The sequence below is a fragment of the Hyaena hyaena genome, unplaced genomic scaffold (genome assembly GCF_003009895.1).
Source record: "Hyaena hyaena isolate Hyena2069 unplaced genomic scaffold, ASM300989v1 scaffold_1022, whole genome shotgun sequence".
NCBI classification, from domain to species: Eukaryota; Metazoa; Chordata; class Mammalia; order Carnivora; family Hyaenidae; genus Hyaena; species Hyaena hyaena.
The window spans coordinates 466924-487801 of record NW_024081656.1 but is presented as its reverse complement, the minus strand read 5'-3'; the positions used below and the strand labels follow the sequence as shown (position 1 = coordinate 487801).

The following is a 20878-nucleotide window of genomic DNA, read 5'->3' as shown; positions in this document are numbered from 1 at the left end:
AAAAAAAAAAAATTAAAAAAAAAAAAAGAACTCAGGAAAGGAGGAACTACTTCTGTTACCTTTTTGCTTTAGAGTTGGAGTTCTTGCCTCAGGGCATTACCGAAGAAGCCAGGAGGGACCAAAGAGACACTAGCCACAGGCCATTCAGTTTCAAGCAGTGGTGGCTAAAAGGTGTGGGTTGAATTTTTCCATAGCCACTAATCCCAGTGTGACCTGGACCATGATAATGCTTGTACTACAAAATGGCCCTATCTACTCACATAGCTTTGTAGGACTCTGCTTATGAGACCCAGACAATGGATGGAAGGCATTCCCCAAATTCTGAGGAGCTGTGCAACAGGTTATAGTTACACTGAAGTGACCATCTCCTGTGTGTGATTTTCTCATATAATTCCATAATCCACCTGTCATGTGGACAAAGAATCTTAACCTGGCTAAGAGTGTGCTGGGCTTCACAGCCGTCCTGGGGGAGGAGTTATGTCAGCTGGGGGAGCTAAGCCAGGGAAGCTGAACTGAGGTCATGCAATCCAAGTTCAGTCCAGTCAAAGGGCCTAACAGAAGGTCACTGTGTTAACTCCACTGACCTCAAGATGCTCCGGGGGGAGGGAGAGAAGGGAGGAGGATGTGGAGGGAGGCTGTGAGAGCAGTGGGAAAACCGAGATCAAGAGGAAGGGCAGGATTTGAGTGCTGATCCACCCACTGATGTCCTGGGTGACCTTGGACAAGAATTACCCATTAGAGCACAGTTGTGAGGACTTCTCAGACAGGACTTTGTAAACTATCAAGTCAGATACAAATACAGTGTTTTAATGGCAATAATCTAATCAGAGAGGTCAAATAGTAAATTAGTGGTCATATTTGGCCAGAATGAAATCTATTAGCTCAGTGCTCTTTCTAGAAAACAGTTACTAGGTACCCACATCCCCCTCTGAACAACACTAGTCTACATAACTGAGGAAATCAATCACCTTACAGAGAATGGAAACTGGCTCTAATAATGTGCTGGAAAGTTCAGTACTCAAATTACTGAATGTTCCAAGACCCGAGGACACATTAATTGTACTTAATCCCATGAACTAAATTAATATTACTGTCAAAGATACACAAACACTCAAAAGGCCATTGACCTTCCCTTTTGGCATCAGTGAAGAGTGCTGGTAGACACAGCATCTTTGTAATTAATACATAACATCATAGCAAAGGACATTTATTTTATTTATCTATGGTTTCAGATTTCTGGTGGGACTTTGGCTCAGCAGCTATCTTGCAGGGCAGCGTTCTTTGGGTGGGGGTGAGTGGCCAGCACGTTGTGCCTCAGGTTGGCTTCCTGGTTTCCCTTCTTGTCAGCTTCTACAGGGCTCTTCCCTCCGCATTTATAAGGTAGTGGTGATTTGGATTCTAATGAATGCTTGGTCATACATAATTGTCCATTTAGTGTGTAGCATTTTTAGCAGTTAGCCAATTTAGAAATCCTAAAATCATAAAGTCCTTTGACTCCAAAGGTGGGGAAAAAGGCATTTATAAATTCCATCTGCCTAAGTTTTTACAGGCTGAGGATTTGGGAATTCAGTCATACCAGGCTCTGTTGTCAGCCTTTGCTTTTGTTTTTTAAAGGGGGAATAACGGACAGTGTCACCTGTGCATCCCCCGACACCTGGAAGGGGAAGGACCTCCTGAAGATCCCTCATGAGCTGTACCCGCCCTGCCCTTTCCCTTCTCCGGGTGCAGGGGCCTCGAGGGTACAGCAGCTGGGTTCTGCCCGCCAGCCAGACCCCAGGTCTCCTGAGAGCCACAGCACGGGGCGGCGAGACCACTCGGAATGTGAGGTCAAACCCAAGCCGAGGCCAGTCAACCTGCGTCATGCGGTGGCCACCGTCGTCATCACTGGAGTTGTGTGTGGGATTGTGTGTCTCATGATGCTGGTGGCTGCCATCTATGGCTGTACCTACGCGGCTGTCACAGCGCAGTACAATGGGGGGCGCTTGGCTCAGACCGAAGAGACTGTGAAGATGGAAGGGAAAGAGCCGTATGACAGCTCACAAGCCTGAGACCTCCATCTCAAAGAGGAAGACTACATTAGGCCAGAAGAAAGTGCCCGAGTAGGGCTGGTGCATTCACTGTTACCATTTCATTTCGCTTTTTTCAAAAGGAAAACAAAAAAAAAATATCCCCGGGGAAAATTATGTTGAGATTTAAAGTATACCATATTGAAACCGAGATGATACTTGTGCTCTGTGTCTGAGAAGTTACTGCAGTTACTCTGTGTGGTAGAAGGCCCTACCCTGTGAAAGGGAAAATCTGCCTTTCAGGTACTCTTCCCTGTCTTACGTAGCTTTAAAGAGCATCAGAAATTCAAACACACGCGCTAGTCAGCATTCCTGGGAGCTTTACGGTTCACTGGAAAACTGCCCAATTTTGAGTGCCTGGGAAGAGGCTGGCAATCTTACCCGAGGGGCACTGAATGCCTCTATAATTCAAATTCATGTGAGATCAGTGATACTTTTAGATGTTCTGCATGTTATACATTTAATGGGAGAGTCTGTTGGTTGGGAATTGCATCGCTTGCCACAAGAGTCAGATTATATTTAATTTTCTAAATCAGAAAACCATTTGGGGCTTTCGAGGCCACAGAGGAAGAGGAGGGTTCTATGTCTGGATAATGGGACTCAGGCCCAGGGTCTGGGGAAGTTTTCTGATGCAAGGGTAAATAACATATAAACAAACACTAAGAGGACGGGGAGCTGGAGTCGGGGGGCACATGTTACGAGAAGGCTGTATCCACCAGACGACTGGAACCTTCCATTTATAACTCTTACAGCAGGAACACATTTAGGGTGGGCTGAGAGCAAGATAATGGCTTGTGTGTGTCTGTATCTACACACATAGTGCTCTGAGTGCACAGACTTGTACAACCACACCCACACATAAACATACCCGGAGCAATCAGTTTACCCACTAATGAAATGCAGCCGCGGCAGGGTGGAAGCCAGCAGCTGTTGACCACCACCCAGATTGTCTACTCAACACTCTGGGATAGGAAGTAGGAGGAAGTCTGGAGAGAGTGGAAATTATCAAGAGACTCCAGTTAGGTGGCAGCAGCCATCCTGAATATTGTTTGGGCCGGGGTTTAAAAAAAATCAGGTGTGGCCTGCCTTTCTCCATAGACACAGTCCTGAAGAGTTGCATGTAAAGTGAATTTTTGTAAATTAAATCATCATTTTAATGCAGTAGGGGAGCTCGCTATTTAAAGGAACCTTTCATGGAATCTTTCTGTAATGGCAATAATTGGCTCCAGGTTTATGCATTTTGTAAATTTGCATTTTCTCATGTTAGGTTTTCTTAAAATGTCATCTACCTGCTCTCTCTCATGAATCCCTAGCTCACGCTTAGAGTTACCTGTTAGTATTAAAATCATTTTACAGAGAGGAGTTAAGGACATGTCAAGCAGAGAATGGCAAATATAGGGTCAGCTGTCCCTCCAGAGGCCTTAACAGACATTGCTAATCAATCCCAGCACTCCTCCCAGCTGAGCCTTGATGCAACACAGATGCCTTCTTAAGACAGCACTATAGGCAACCAGAACTAATCAACTGGAATTGGTTCAAAGGATAAAACACATTTGCCATCCAGGGTACTGGCTCTACATTCACTCCTTCAGGCCATGTAAAAATCAGTTTGGATCCTAAATTAGTAGTCCGTCCCCTAACCTGGAATGTGAATGGGAGCTCCACACAGGCAGGAGTTATTTTCTCCCTGTCTGATGCAGCCAGAGCCTTGGCCAATAGTATAAAGAGGCCAAGGGAAATACAAATGAACCTACCAGAGCCCACCCTGAAGGACACACACCTATGCTCCCCAAATCATCACAGAGGCCATCTACACCTGCCCACATTGCCTCACAACTAGTGTGGGCCCCACATATACCACAAGCTAAAGATGGACCATCTTCTTAGAGCAGCAATTTTGCTAAATGATTTCCTGGGTTGAGGGGGTAGTATCAACTTTGATGTTAATTTTTTTCTGAATGTTAAAATAAACCTTGATATGTTGAAGAGTAGATTGACAACTGAGCATGGATTGTAAGGTCAAAAACAGACCCCAGAGAAGGCTGGCTTTCCAACAACTCCATCCCAAGCTCTGGTGACTCCTTTCTGCTCTGCCTAAGTCTGAGCACCCAGTCTAAGGACACAGTGGTTACTTTCCAGGTGAAAAAAAATCATTCTTTCCCTTGTCTTGGGCTGTAAGTCCTTGGCCAAGAAGGCAACACAAGAAAGGAAATTTAGAAGATCGTTCTGTATGTCATCCCCATGTCACCAAATCTTTCCAGAGCTTGTGCTAGGTACCAGGCATGGTGAAGGGCGTTTTTGTGAGCATTGGTGATGTAATCCTGGCAACCAACCCCGAGATACCTGGGCAAATATTACCGAAGCCAGGAGCTACCCAGGCCAATGACACTATTGCCACTTAGGACTGCAGGTACACAGTGTTCTGTCAGAGGTTTGGTGACACTGCAGGTCAACCCTGTCCCCCTGCCCACAATGGTTACATGAGAGAACTTCCCATACACTGCAGAAAACCCTGAATGTGGCTAGAATCCTCACTCATCAATACCCAAGTCCTATTAGATTTCTATGTACAGACGATAACTCAGGCAAACAGATTCCCATTTTATGAATAGTCTAAGGAAAATGGTTAAAACAATGCCTATGTATATTCAGATTTCTATCTTTTGCCTACAGTCACCACAAACAGCAGTTGGCAATGAAAATAATTACTTACCCTGAAATGTCAACAGCCTCTCAGCACAGAAAAATATAAATCAAATTGTTTAGATTAACAAATGCAGAGTTATCACTTGCTAATATGAGAAATGAAATGTTTCAGCTATAAAAAACATCGCAGATGAAAGACCCAATTTGCAGGGTATTCTGTGAGAACCACAAATTATCTTTCACAATGACTACAGCTCATGAGGGGTAATTTGAAAACGTCTCATAGATTATTTTCAGCTGCTTATTGCTGCTGTCATATTCATAAATTCCCCCTCTACAAATGCCCTTCTATCATAGAGCCTTGATAAAGGCACGTTGTAGACAAAATTCAGGTATGGTATGGGTGGATTCTGAGAAAACCATCTAAAAGATTTTCTCATCATACTTAGTGGAGCAGTATGACTACAGACTAGTGATTTTTGTCTTGTCTGAGATCACAAATTCACAATAGCAGGACCTAACAGATGCTCTAGCTGTCTGAAGTGAGGCATATAAAGAGGAAGTATAAAGAAGAGACCCTTCTGAGAAACATAAAAAAAAAAAAAAAAAAAAAAAAGAAAGAAGAGACCCTGCCTACTGGCAGGGCAAACTGATATCAGGTATCAGTGGCAAAACATTATCTGAAAAGCTTTTAAAGTTAAGGCAAATATCCCTGACTTGCAGGGAGAATGTCGTGCTTAAGATGGATAAAATACCCAATGGACAAGTGGGTGCTTTATTTTTCCTCACAAAAATGCAAGACTGAAAAGTGATTAACATGATTTCCTCCTGAAGATTCATAAAAGACAAGTCTCATTACCCGAATTAACCAAGTTACCCCAGAAATAAGACACTCTTGTCTTATATCTTAAATATCAAAGGAAGTAGATAAATCAATTTCTAAAATGGTCTTTATGTAGTACACATTAATATCAGTATATAACTGTTAGAAACCTATAACTTTCGGGGCGCCTGGGTGGCTTAGTCGGTTAAGCGTCCGACTTTCGCTTAGGTCATGATCTTGCGGTTCGTGGGTTCGAGCCCTGCGTCGGGCTCTGTGCTGACTGCCAGCTCGGAGCCTGGAGCCTGTTTCAGAGTCTGTGACTCCCTCTCTCTCTGACCCTCTCCTGTTCACGCTGTCTCTCTCTCTCTCCTAGAAATAAATTAAAAAAACATTAAAAAAAAAAAGAAACCTATAACTTTCAACTAGAAATCAGGAAATAACTGTTTCTGGTTTTGTTAAACCCACCAGCGTATCCATTGCTAAATGTACCAGCAAATGATATTCCAAACCCTACATGGCATGTGGGATGTGGTTTATACGCATAACTTTCAGGAACTTTCAAGAGAGTGTACACACTCATGAGAATGGAAGGGGCAGAGGGAGAGGGGGAATGAGAATCCCAAGCAGGTTCCATGCCCAGCACTGAGTTTGCCTAGGGGCTCAATCTCACAACTGTGAGATCATGATCTGAGTCGAAGTCAAGAGGCAGACACTTAACCAACTGTGCCACCCAGGCACCCCTCTTTCTTTCCTTCCTCTTTATTGCTCAAATTGCAATGAAGAGACAGCATGAGCAGGGGAGGGTCAGAGAGAGAGGGAGACATAGAATCTGAAGACAGGTTCCAGGCTCTGAGCTAGCTGTCAGCACAGAGCCCAACACAGGGCTCAAACTCACGAACTGTGAGATCATGACCTGAGCTGAAGTCGGACACTTAGCCGACTGAACCACCCAGGCACCCCATTTTTCATATTCTTAACTAGAGTACCCACATGCCTTACTTTTTACTCCATTGACAGTAAATTTTCATTTATTATCAGGATGTCACCAATTACAAAGACCTATCAAGAAGACCCAGAAAAGGAACTATAAGGATTGAAAGTTGAGAAAATCCCTAGAGAGCATTTAGCTTAGACCTGACAAGTTTGGGATAGCTGTGACCAGCCTCCCTACCCATGTTAGGCATTGTGAATAGATTATGGCAAATTTATCTTCTGAGCCCAACCACCACCTCAGCATCCTTTTAAATCCGTATTTTCAGTCCCCAGTACTGATCACCTAGAGTTAATGATAAAGATTAAACCGGTTTGGTACCCTGATATAGTACTATGTCCTTGTTTTACAAATGGGAAATCTGGCCATGTGTAGCAACATGGATGGACCTTGAGGGTGTTATGCTGAGCGAAATAAGTCAGGCAGAGAAGGACAAATATCATATGTTTGCACGTATAGGAGGATTAGGAGGAACTTGACGGAGGAACAAGGGGGAGAAGAAGGGCGGAAATGGTGGGGGAAAGGGAGAGAGGCAAACCATGAGAGACTCTTGAATGCTGACAAAAACTGAGGACTGATGGATGTGGGGGGGAGGGGGGGATGGGCATGGAGGAGGGCACTTTGGGGATGAGCACTGAGTGTTATGTAGAAACTAATTTGACAATAAACTATTTGTAAAAAAAAAAAAAAACAAAAAAAACAAAAAACAAAAACAAATGGGAAACAGAAGCATGGAAAAGGAATGGGACTTTTCCAAAGTCTCATTAATTAATTATTGGATTAATTAAAGCCATAATTAATGCCATAATTAATTATTGGCTTGACAAATACAGCTTCAGGAACATGGGGTTAACATGGAGAATACAACCCAACCCCCATTATTCTTCATGTATTCTGTGCAAACCATAATATCAATATGAATTGATATCAGATATCAATGTGAACCACAATATCAGACTGTGGCATTATTATATTAATTGTAGTCCCACACTCAACATTTATTGAGCACCCAATTTGTGCCAGTTGTTTCCCAAGTACAATGCTTTCATTTTCTCTAAGCCTCATATTGACCAAAACATGCGGGCACTAGGAAACCATGGGTGGCTCAGTCAGTTGAGTGTCTGACTTAGGCTCAGGTCATGATCACATGGTTCATGAGTTTGAGCCCTGCATTGGGATCTCTCTCTCTCTCAGTGCAGAACCTACTTCGGAGCCTCTGTTTCCCTCTCTCTCTGCACCTCCCCCTGCCGCCCTCAAAAATAAATAAACTTAAAACATGTGGACATTTTCCTGCCACATTACAGATGAAGAAACAAAACCACTGGATTTTGGTTATTTGTTCAAGGTCACATTACTAGTAAGTAGTGAATCAGGAATTTGGATGCAGGACCTGGACACTTTCTGGGATGTGACAGGTTTGAAGAGGTCACAGTTGAGATGCTTTCCTGGCACTGCTAGCACTTACCTTAAAAATGGCAAAGAAAAGACACCCAACCAACAGCCAGTGTGCCACTGCAAAAACTCTGATCTCACCAAGAGCCGGGACCCAAATGAAAAGGCCATGGAAAAGGAAGGTCCTTATATTACCCACGACTCTGCTGAGCTGGAAAGGATGTTCTTAGAATGGGAATGGTAGAAACTCAGCCATACTCTCTTGCAGCTACTTGGGAAAATGATGAAATTAGATGTTGCCTAATAAGAATTTCCCATTGAAATACTCATGAATACAATGAGGAAAAAAAGTTATGAGGATCTAGAAATTGAGAATACAGATCAATGATATCCAAGCCCCGAGGAGTGATGCCCAACATCCAGAGCAGAGATAGGGCCATCAAATAGATGAGTGGGATGCAAAGGAAGAAAGTCTATATACCACCCATCCTTATGCTTGTGTCTTTCCTCTGAGACGGGGGTTTCTCAAACCAGAGGGAAACCACTTCTTCCCATGTAAGATGTCTGAGAACATTTAACTCCTACAACACCTGCCATTAAGACCTTGCTGTCTTCCTCCACTAAAGATGAAGAATCTCAGCAGTGTAACATACAATAGGATGATAAAAGGAAGACAGTACAATAAGATAAGCACAATCTAGGGGCTATAATTTTTATCTACTGTTTCTTACAAGAAATGAAAACTACAAATGACTTTGGTTTACCTAGGTAGTCAGATCACCAGGCAATAAGACATGGCATCTCTTACAAGTCCTACAATGCTACACTATACAGAGGACCTCTAGACCCTAGACATTTGTTTAGGGGCTGTGTCTGTCAACTGTCTTTCTATCTTAATCTCCAAGGTTGATCTGAAGTCAATAAGAAGGGACCTGTAAAGGGAGGTTATTCACTCTGTTCAGTGGCAAACACACCATATTAAAATTTTTCTATGTTTATTCATTTTTGGGAGAGAGAGAGACAAAGTATGAGCCTGGAAGGGGCAGAGAGAGAGGAAGACACAGAATCTGAAGCAGACTCCAGGCTCCAAGGTGTCAGCACAGACACAGGGCTTGAACTCACAAACCACGAGATCATGACCTGAGCCAAAGTTGTATGCTCAATTGACTGAACCACCCCAGGCACCCTGCAAACAACCCATATTTAAGTGGTGATTAAAATTAAGAAAGAAACCTAAGTGGAATCTACTAAAATATATTTTAAGAAAGGAACAAAAGCAGCATTGCCCATGAAATGCAGAAGCAGCATGGAAGATCTATTTCAAAAAATATTTTAGCACGATTTTTAAAGTTTCTGGGTGGATTTGGTGTATATTATACTCACTCATATTCCATTGGCAAAAAGATGTCATATGGCTAAGTTCAGAGTTAAAGAGCACAGAATCATACAATGTCTAGTAGGAAGGCACAGTGAATGACCTGGCAGTAGGCAAGGATATTCAGTCCCCTTATAAGAAACGAAGGAGGGGTGCATAGGTGGCTCCCTCGGTTAAGCATCTGACTCTTGATTTCAGCTCAGGTCATGATTTCAATTCGTGGGCTCAAGCTCCATGGTGGGTTCCTTGCTGACAGAAGCCTGCTTGGGATTCTCTCTCCCCCACCTCTGCCCCTCCCCTGCTTGTGTGTGCATGTGCTGCTCTCTCAAAATAAATAAACTTTAAAAAAAAGAAAGGAGTAAATAATTTAATTGCAAGCAATCATAAAATAATAACAAATGATAAAATGATAATGGCTAATAACAGTAAATACTAAGTGAATAAAAAAATAGACACATAAGTGATAAATGAGGTACAGAAGAAACATTAGGACATATTGAATCAGTGATATAGAACACTATTACAGGCATATTCATTCCTGGAATTCAAAAGAAAAAATAGAGAGGAAAGCAATAGAAGATGATAGAAATGAAGGAGAAATGGTAAAGAACTAAACTATGGAGGGGCGCCTGGGTGGCTTAGTCGGTTAAGCGTCCGACTTTTGCTTAGGTCATGATCTCGCGGTTTGTGGGTTCGAGCCCCGCGTCGGGCTCTGTGCTGACTGCCAGCTCAGAGCCTGGAGCCTGTTTCAGAGTCTGTGTCTCCCTCTCTCTCTGACCCTCCCCTGTTCACGCTGTCTCTCTCTATCCTAGAAATAAATAAAAATATTAAAAAAAAAAAGAACTAAAATATGGATGCTGGGTTTTCCCAATGAACAGATTAGAGCCTACCAAACAGAAGGAAAGAAAATCTGCAAAGGCACCTTTCCTGAGCTACAGAAAAAACTCCAATGATAAAGATCAAGAAAGGCTTCCTATTAGAGAGATTAATGGAAAAAATATTAAAAGTTAGTCTAGTTTATTGCTTGGCACATTAAAGTCTCAATCAGTATAAATTACAGAAAAAACACATAGATGAAACAATGATTTCTGGTAAAATTTTCAAATTTTAAAGAACAAATTAAAGATTCCAAAGTCTAGAAACCAAACAAAAAATGAAACTCAACACGGAACCAAATTGAGATTACAATTCTCAGATATGTAACCATTTAGGGAGCATGCCATTATGCATTGTTTTCGAAGAAAAATGGTTCAAGATCTACTTTAGTTGATCAAGGCATGAATTATAAAAATGAGGAAAGGGAAGAGGGAGGAGGAATGTGAAAATAATTGAAAAATGTGGAGTCACCATTCAAGTGCCGGCAATAAGCACCAAAATCAGTTAAAGTCCAAGTTGCGTCTGAGTGGTTTACTTAATATGGTTACAAAACAATGCAAAGTCAAATAATTTGACAAATTTCTAAGCACCTTCTGCACGCCAGGCAATTTTCTAAGTATCATAGACGAAGGAGAGAATAAGAGATTTAAAGCATATGCACCATGGAACTTAATATCTCCCAGAAGAAGAAGATAAAGACATAAAAAACTATGTATATCAAGTGGTGGAGAAGCAGGGGTGACAGGCACAGAGTACTGGGAATGTGGGAGAGGAAGAGCTTCTGTTTTATACATGGTGATCATGAAATCCCCTCAGAAAATCGTTGAGAAGAAACTGGAAGGAAAAGATGGAGCCAGTGGTGAAGATATCTGGAGGAACTTTGTCCCAGGGAGAAGGCACAGCAGGTGCAGATGCCCTGACACAGGAGCACGTTTAATATGTTTGAAGACAAATGTAAAGGTAATGTGGCCAAGTGAGCAAAGGTGGAGGCAGAAGGAGCTGAGGTTAGAGGGTAACGAGGGGTCAAATCATATAGGACCCTGTGGCTTGTGGCAGCTTTTAAGATGATTCTTAAAGGTACTCCTGCTCTTGTTGACTGCTTCTCCTTGAGGGTGGGCTGGACCCAGTGACTTGTTCTAGCAAACAGAATATGAGGTACACATCATAGAATATTGCTTTTAGGACTAAGTGACCAAAAAACTCTGGCTTCCATCTTGCTTGCCCTCTCTTGCTTGTTCTGAGGAAAGTCACCTGTCACCTGTGGGTACAGTCACATGGTGAGGAAGTCAGGGGGGCGGCTGGCCAACAACCAGCTGCTAAGCATCCCATGAGTGACTGGGAAGCATTTCCTCTGTTTTCTGAGCCTTTAGACAAGGCCACAGCCCCAACAATATTTTTATTGCACCCTCATGAGAGACCCTGGGCCAGTGCCTTGATTGCAGCCTTTATGAGAGACCCTGAGCCTGATGACCCAGCTAAGCTTCACCCAGATCCCTGACTCATGGAAACTATTAGATAATAAATGTTGTAGCTGGATTCCATAATGTGAAAATTATAGGTGGCCTTGAGAAGTGCTTCACTCTGGATGAAACCTGTCTGGGGTGGGTTCTGGAGAGAATGAAGGAGGGGACATGTGGGAAAATCCTACGGCATAAGAGAGCAAGAAATGCATGACACAAATAAAATAATTCAATAACAAAAATAATTTTGGCTTAAAAACCTAACTGTATCAGCACAAATCTGGAAGTGGGTAGAAGTAGGCTAGTGAAGCAAAAGCATGGAAAATGACCACAAACTATGGTTTCCTTCCTTCCTTCCTTCCTTCCTTCCTTCCTTCCTTCCTTCCTTCCTTCCTTCCTTCCTTCCTTCCTTCCTTCCTTCCGTTTAAAGACAACTGCACACTCCCATCGGCCTCAGCCTGTTCACATATAATTTGGTCTTGGAGTAGGAATGACAATTAGACACTTATCCTAGTCTCATGCAGAAATTTTCATCCAGAAGAGAACGCACGGAGCTCTTGGTGGGTGCAGCCTTGGTGGGTGCAGCCTTGGTGGGTGCAAGTCTTTGATCAGCACTGTCTCCCCTTTCCTACCACCAACCAGCCAAAGCATTTTCCATGAGTAAGAGAGTCCTTGGAATGACTGTCAGAGCATTTATGCTCCTACTGTGGACTCTGCTGCTGTCTGTCCCTCTCTTCCAAGGAGGGGAGATTCAGGTCGGCTCACTTTTCCTCTGTGGGCACTTCACTTAGCATGAGTCACATATTCTAGTCTTAAATAAGATCAAGATCCCAGCAAGGTCACCAGGAGATTTGCCTGGATAAAGGCAACTAAATAAATCCCTAAATCTCTCATGATCCATGCTGGGGGTAAAAATCCCATAAACTGTTTTCCACTAAAGCATGTGAGGGCATTTCCAATGCTCTACTGAGCATTATGCTGATTACACTGTTCAGAGGTTTATAAACTAGAGTGAAGATTAAGTAAATCACTGTCTTGACTGACAATGAGAGCATATATTTTTAGAAAGCTTAGGATCTTTGATTGGGATTTCTGTGTAACCACATGTACAAAAACATTAGGCACAACTGATGGGCATCTTCTGGTACATGAAGCTCTGTCTTCAACATTTACTTACACAGCCTCTGATTTCAATATCTACTTCATTTTTATAAAATAAAAAGATGTTAAATAAATGAAGGAACAAATCAGGGTTTTATGTTTTTTTTTTTTTTTTAATAGATTGTGACATATTTTCATCCAAAGCAACCTTTTTCTGTAAAGAACCAGGTATTAATTCTTGGCTTTGTAGTCCATATGGTCTCTAGCCAACTATGAACTCTGCCATTTTAGCAGGAAGGTGTCCATAGACAATAAGGGCACAGCTCTATTTCAATAAAATGTCATTTACAAAAATGTTGGTAGATATCAAAGTACTTATATCCAGAATATGTAAAGAACTCATATATCAATAATAAAAAGATACATAATGTAATTTAAATATGGGCAAAGGATGGGAAAATAAATTTCTCTCATGAATAAATGCAAGTAACACATGAAAAGATGCTCAGCATAATTAGTTATTAGGGAAAGGCAAATCATTTCACACCCACTAGGATAGCTAAAATAAAGAAGACTGACAACAGCAAGTGTTGTTAAATATGTGGAAAAATTGGAACCCTCATACGTTGCTGATGAGACTGTAAAATGGTGGGGCCACTTTGGAAAGCTTGAGCACTCTTCAAAATATCAAACATAGAATTACCATATGATGCCAAAATTCTACTCTTGTCTACCTGACAAACGGAAACATATGTACACAGAAAAACTTGTACATATCCATTGCCCATAAGTGTTCATATCAACATTATTGAAAATAACTAAGAAGTAGGATCCCAAATGTCCATAAACTGATGAATGGATAAATAAAATGGTGTACAAACAATGGAATATCATTTGGAAATTAAAAAAACGAAGCACTGACACATGTTAAAATATGGATTGACCTTGAAAACATTAAGCAAAGTAAAAGAAGTTGATCACACTAGGCCATGTACTGTGTGATTCCATTTATCTGCCAAGTCCAGAACAGGCAAATCCATAGAGACAGAAAGTAGATTTGTGGTATCCTGTGGCTGGGGTAGGGAACAGGATCTCAAGAATGAGTGTGTGTGTGTACAAGGGGTTCTTTGTGGGATGCTGAAATTGTTCTAAAATTAGATTGCAGTGACAGTTGCACAACTCTGTCAATACACTAAAATCCAATAGGCTGTACACTTTGTGTGGGTGAATTTTTACAGTATGTGAAATATATCTCAATAAAGCTATAGGAAAACCAAACAGAAAAACCTAGATTTGGTCCCATGGGCTGCAGCTGGTCAACCTCTGGATAGCTAGGTACATGAAAGTGTGAGTTTCAAAGTTTTCTCAAACATGTCAATATACTGTAATAGCAGTTCCTATGCAAATTTTCACGGAGAACAGCACATGGCAATAAGCAGCGCCTAGTGAGTAGTGGCAGGTGTAGCCAACCATCATTCGAAGAACAGAAGTAATAGTAGTGATAGTTTTTTAGCAGCTACTCATGATTGAGCACTCACTGGAGGCATTTGTCAAACACCGTATATATATATATATATATTTATAAGCAAATTTACTTCTCTCAACAAGAACCCCAGGGGTCCCCAAAAGACAGATAGCATCTGGGTGAAGTAATTCTCCATTATTGATCAATTCTTTCCTTTTCTGTGATGATGAAACAGATCTCCATCTGTAAAAATGAGGCTGTTAGAAATCCAGCTGAAGCACCAGTCAGCCTCATTCTACAAGAGGGGCGAAATGGCCCTGGGCTCACTGCCAAACCCTCAGTTCACATCAGCTTTAATGCCCAAATCACACCACGACCTCAAAAAGAGGAGTCTTCACTTGCCGATTCAGAACACACAAGCCAGGTGTGAGGACCTGTTATCCGTGAGGCCTGCTGCTGAGTTTTGGGTGGAGGACATGTTAGAGCTTTTGATAAGGTTTATAAAAGGATGGTGACTCTTGGCAGTGAGTGTCTTGGAGAGTTAGCACGCGGGATCCAGTTTCTCAAATCTCTGGGCTATTTTTACTCCTGGAGCAGAAGTCCTTACCGCACCCCCACCCCCGGCTACTGTGGCATGCGGGCAGCTGTTCTCAGTGGCAGGCTTGATCTATGGCATAATTAGTAGCTACATCATTAATCCATTTCGATGATGTTTGCTGTTGTCAGTCATACGGGCTTAGACCTCTTTTTGTCCCTGCATTGCTCCTGTTTGTCTGCTTAATAAAAGGAAAAAGAGAGAGAGAGAGAGAGCAAGAGAGAGAGAGAGAGCGAGCAAAATGCCAAACACATAGAACACCCTACCGTATAGTTAATATTTAGAATGAAGACCTTCCTTGGGTTCCCCACCTCTCCCTGGGTCGTCTGGCCCCCTGCCCATCAGTTCTGCTTTAAGACCCTAGCAAATACCCCTGAAACCTGAGAGGCTTGTCCGTGTCTCACGGCACCCACCTGGAATGTGGCTACAACATGTGTGAAGGATCTCATTCAAGATTCCGGGACAAGTATGTCCTGTCTGCCTGCAACGCCCACCCGTGGATCTTTGCAGATGGCTGAATCTCACCATTTAGGGCTCTGCTCATGTCAGGCCTTCCCTGACCCTCCTGATCCGGAGAAGCATTGCTCCCACCACACAGCCAAACATATATGTGAAGATGAGCATGCGTCTCTGCCTTTGCCACTGCCAGCCTCACCTCAGCTCTTTATCCTGGTCTATTCTCTATAGAGCATTTACCACTAAAGAAGCTTGGCTCCTTCCCCCCTCCCTCCCTCCATTCATGTAATACTTGTCTGTGGTCTGTACCTCCTATACAGATGGAAGCTCTCATTGGCAGCAACTCGGTCTTACTCGCTGTCTTCAGGGAGTGCTGTGGCATTCGGGTGGAAGGATTCTCCATCAGACAGCTGTCCCTCCACCCTCCATGTACAGCATGCCAACAGCACCCTCCTATTGTATCAACCAACAGTCCTTCAATACACCCCACAATGATGGCTAGGGTGGCTGTTCACAGCTGTATCCCCAGCACAACGTACGCGGTAGATGCTAGATATACATGTACTGAATAATTTAATCACACAATGGAGAAATGAGACAAGATCATTTATAAAGGGGCCCAATAAGGGAAAGCAGTGAATCTGAAAGCACTAAAAGTTGACGATTGCCTGTCATTCCTCAGTCTCTCCCCTACTGACATCGTGGACCAGATAATCCTTTGTTGTTTGGAGGGGCTGTCGTGCACCTCATAGGATATGTAGCAGCGTTCCTGACCCGGACCCACTGGATGCTGGTAGCACCCCTTTAACCAGATGTGACAAAAATGTCTCTACATGGAGTCAAATGCCCCGGGGTGGAAGGAAACTGCCCCTGGTTGAGAACTACTGGTTTAATCAGTAAGTGGTAAATGTCTGCCAAGATAAAACATTCCCTTTACTCAGAACTGACAAACCAGTGGTTTATCTACGCAGACTTGACACGTAATTCCCGCCACACAGGATAACACATTTACACCAAATATGCGAAATCCCATCAAAGGAATGTTGTTAAACTAAATATCCGCCTATAACATTTTGCCAACATTATTCACCCAGTTCTAATGAAGAGTACCTATTAAATAGTCCACTCAGTTTAAATAACATATACCTGACAATAGCTAATGTTAATCTCTCTCCTAATTAGCTGGTTAAAATGAGATCTTCTGTCCTAATATCAAGCATTCCCCTTCATTATACTGTCTATATTATGCAAATGAGACCACATAACCCACATTTTCAAATATCCCCCAATGGATGGATTTAACATGGCCTGTGTCTCTCAGAGGCAGACCGGGAGGTCAGAGCCCCACTCCCACTCAATTTACTAAAAATAATTTAATTTTACACTTAAAATCTGTTTTAAAAACTATTTCTGTAGGAAAACAATTCCTCTATGGTCTCTAATCTATTTTTTTTTCTGCTGATGGTCAGATTGGTTATTGTAACCATCACTTTAATACTCAGACCTCAGAAAAGACATTTACCAATGTAAAGATTAACTACTAGATCAGCATCCCCGCCTTTAGGATGGGCACGAAACAGTTTTTCTATCCCTTAAAATATCCATCATGGTCTGTATCATTATCAGTAGTGCATGGATTGGAGTTTTAGTTACTGCCTGCTTCTTAGAGTTTCAGTCAAGTACGGTGTTCCCATCGTCTGGACAATATAATTTGCAAACTTATGTTTCTACACAGAGCAGATGAAAATGAAGCCCATTTTCCTTGATTCATCTTTTGAGCCACTGTTTTGACACATTTACCACACGTCAACCTTTGTGCTTAGCACTGGGGATAAAAAGATAATTGGGACAGTCCTCACCTTTGGAGAGTTTTTCCATTTTATTTAAGAAATCAAACTGGTACTAACTTGTAGAAGAGGTTTTGGATTTTGATATGCTAAAACTTACATTTTATTTATTTTATTTTTTTTTAAATGTTTTATTTATTTCTAGGAGAGAGAGAGAGAGAGAGACAGCGTGAACAGGGGAGGGTCAGAGAGAGAGGGAGTCACAGACTGAAACAGGCTCCAGGCTCTGAGCTGGCAGTCAGCACAGAGCCCGACGCGGGGCTCGAACCCACGAACCGCGAGATCATGACCTAAGTGAAAGTCGGACGCTTAACCGACTAAGCCACCCAGGTGCCCCTAAAATTTACATTTTAAAACAAATGCAAAAAAATCAGAATTCATTTTCTATTATTTAAAAAATCCCCAAATCCGAACTTCTTTAGAAAAACTGAGATGATGCATTGTGTATTTGTCAGAGAAGAGTCCAGAAGGAGACCTTCTGTGGTGTGGTGGTGACGGTGGTCAGACAAACTGCCCAAGGAGGGAAGAAGTTCCCTCCATAGTTATACCTTCCCTGATGATTCAGTTCTTCCCTCTGTGCATTTCTTTCCCTCTCTCTGTCATTTCCATCCTCGCATGGTAGAAGCAGGGCCTGTGACTGTTGGCCGATACAGCCCAGTCTCTCGTTAAGAACAGAGTAGGGAATGAACATCATGATCTAGGTAATTTATGGAACTCAAGTCAGTAATAATGAAGTGAGGAAAAATGGGTTTCTACAAGTTCAATTCAATTAATTATAGAATTCTTATCGAAGATTAATCTACTACATTTCAGGTACTCTATGGGGTTCTGTTCAGAGGGACAGGAGATGAAAATAACAAAGTCTTTTACCCTCAAGGACTTTCTAGATAATTGTCCCCCTTTTCTCTTCACCTGTCCTGTGTGGACATTGCTTTAAAAATAACTGCTACTTTACATGTATCTGGAGAGAGGAAGGGAATGTCATTATGGAGTATGTTTCTTATTTATGTATATCTAGAGTGCCTGGTAAAAGAAGGAGGTCAGGAAATATTTAGTGAATGAATGAGTAAATGAATGAATAAGCTTGAAGATCAGAATAGGTCAGACCAAATTTTAGCATTTTCATACTTCTTCATATCCCAGTGTTTTATTTTATTTTTCTCATTTTGCCCCCAAATCAAACCAGAGTAAGGCAAGGGAGGTAATGATCCCAATGCTATTTTAAATAGAGCTTCAGAGATCCAAGACCACATATTTAGCAAGTTACAGAGTGAGCGGCAAACCTGTGTGGACATTTGCATTGCTAATAACAACAGAAAGATGGAGGAGAAGCTTGACATACATAGGAGGCCCCAGGGCTCTGGAGAGACTTGGTAAGCCAAAGAGAAAGTCCTACCACTTCTTCCTTTGCAGTGGGAAAGCAAGTAAGAAGATTCAGCACACTAGTGGCATCTGGAAAGCTGGCACGGCCCTCCAGAGAAGGACTGTAAGCAATGTCATAGGCCAAGAAGATGGATGGGGCCCATTTATGCACCAAAGCTGACGTACAAATGGAATCCTTCCCAGTTTGACTGCCCTTTCTTCAAAGATGTCATTGACAGATGAGTATCTAAATGTTTTTGTTTAAAAAAGAAAAGACGAAAGAAAGAAAGAAAGAAAGAAAGAAAGAAAGAAAGAAAGAAAGAAAGAAAGAAAGAAAGAAAAAAAGAATAAAGCAAAAACAAAATACAACAAGAAACTCTTTCTGTCCTAAACAGACACCGAGAGCCAATGAACATGAGAACACCCGATCAGGCTTGAGAGCAGGCCTTTAAAAGGTGTCCTTGATAATTATTTGCAAAGTTGTACACCTTTCCTTCCAGATACTTTTCAATTCAACACAAGGATTTCATTGAAACCCCAAATTACTGCCAGTTGGCCATATTCCATCTGCTCTTGGAGGCTCATTGGTGGGGGAACAAGCCTGATCACATATTCATCCTCACTTGCCAAAACAAGGCTTCTTCCCCAATTAAAATGACCTTTTCTATTTTACAGTAGTAAACAATGTCTACTTAATTTGAGGAAAATATACAGAATAAAGTTACTGAAACGAATCACATAGTGACAGGATGGGTGAGTCAGAGTCAATGCAATCTGTGGGGAGTGCTGAAGAGGCCACTCTGCTTTTGGAGACAGAAAGGTCCTCTTGAGGTGATTGGTTTCATGGTGCCTCCTCCATGGCAATGTTCAAGATCAAACCGAGCAAATCTGTTTTATCTTATACCTACCAAACACACTTTAAAAAGAAGGTTAATAACTACCAGTTTTAACGGGTAAGTACTAAATACAGTTCCTTAGACAGCCTTGCCTCTTTGTCTTGCTCTGTAATTATCTTCTGAAGATGGGGACCGGTTGACACACACTGAGTAGCAGTAAACAGGAGGGTGTCTCTTCCACCCACTCGCAGTTGGCCAAACCACGTCTTATGAGCTGCCTGTGTTCTCTGGCCAGCTGTGTTACTCAACAGTGACCAGCACAGATCATTGAACTTTTTGGAAAACTCACGTTCTTCTCCCCACTGGGTACACAGTACCCAGGCGGAGTCCACATTTTACCCGCACTGAGCCAAACAGACATTTATGAAATAATAGGCATTTGGAAACATTTGAGCTTAGTGTGCAAAAACAAAAGACAAGAGTGGCTCGGATGGGCACTGTGATCTTCGGGCTGACACAGAGCATCCTTCATGATGACTTAATGAAAAAACTAAGGAAAAGGTTTTAAGAAAATTCCAAGAAGTCAGACAGTTCGCTCTGGTCAGACCACATCTTTGACAGCTGCTCCATGTGGCCCCGCTCCAGGGAGATAACATGCCTCCAGAACTAGCTGGCTGGGTCACCCTAGAGGTAAGCAAGGCTGACTTCCTTTGAGCAAAAATAAACCCTGCTGAGTTACATGATCCTGTCTCCTGCTTTCTTCAAGGAACATGAGATGCTAAGTGACAAAATTTGAAGACAGCAGCTGTGAATCCTCAGAGTCCTTATCTCCTGGCTGATTTAGTTACAGGTCTGCCTAGTTAAAGATGATCTACAGGTTATATACATAAGACAGTCTTCCTTGTCATATCCAACAAGCCAGGAATAACCAGGGAAACTGCCCCCAAATCTTTCAATCCCTGCTAATACAATTATGATGCATAGGCTAAGTCAGAAATAAAGTAGGGAAAGAAGCCCAGTGTTTTCCAGCCAAAGAACAACCACACTCAAATATGTCCACTCCGTTTGCATTCCTTCCCACAAATATTCAAGGTGTAGACACAGCAGTTGATGTTCAAAGTCCCCCTACTGTACAACTTACTGAGAGAGGTTGTCTGGAAGCAGAACAACTCCCTTTGGTGAATCTAGCCAATATCAGGATGGGGTTTGGAGGGTCTCACCCGCCCACAACCAATGGATCCAACAATGTCAGAAATAGATGACGTGCCAGACAAGCTTGTAGACTCTGTTTTTGTCAGCAGCTGTCCTCAAAGTAGTGCTCGTGGCAGTTTCCAGCCCTGTCGGCCAAACACCACCAACGAAAGCCCCCAGCCAGCCATATATGTCTACTGACATTCTTGAGAGTGAGAGGGATGGCAAAAGCCAGAGACAGGGTTTCTTTGACAGTTGAAGACTCTCCATCATGAAATGATTTGGCTTTCACCTGGTCCCAAACCTGGCATCTACAGATACAACTTCAATTCCTCAGTAGGATGAGAAGGGTAAAAATTTTGGGCCTCTGGAGAAGGCACATTTCAGCTTGTGTGT

At 42.3% G+C, this 20878-nt stretch overlaps 2 protein-coding genes across 2 annotated transcripts in view; one reads left to right on the top strand and one right to left on the bottom strand.

Annotated features, from left to right (window-relative positions):
• Nucleotides 1-2048, top strand: part of LRTM1 (leucine rich repeats and transmembrane domains 1) — a 17928-nt gene extending 15880 nt beyond the window's left edge. Inside the window, exon 3 of the mRNA XM_039221818.1 lies at nucleotides 1615-2048. Within this exon, the coding sequence (XP_039077749.1) occupies nucleotides 1615-2048 (434 nt within the window). The remainder of the gene's footprint in view (nucleotides 1-1614) is intronic.
• Nucleotides 1-20878, bottom strand: part of CACNA2D3 (calcium voltage-gated channel auxiliary subunit alpha2delta 3) — a gene marked incomplete at its 5' end in the record, with an annotated part of 605771 nt that overhangs the window by 134890 nt on the left and 450003 nt on the right. The window lies entirely within an intron of this gene.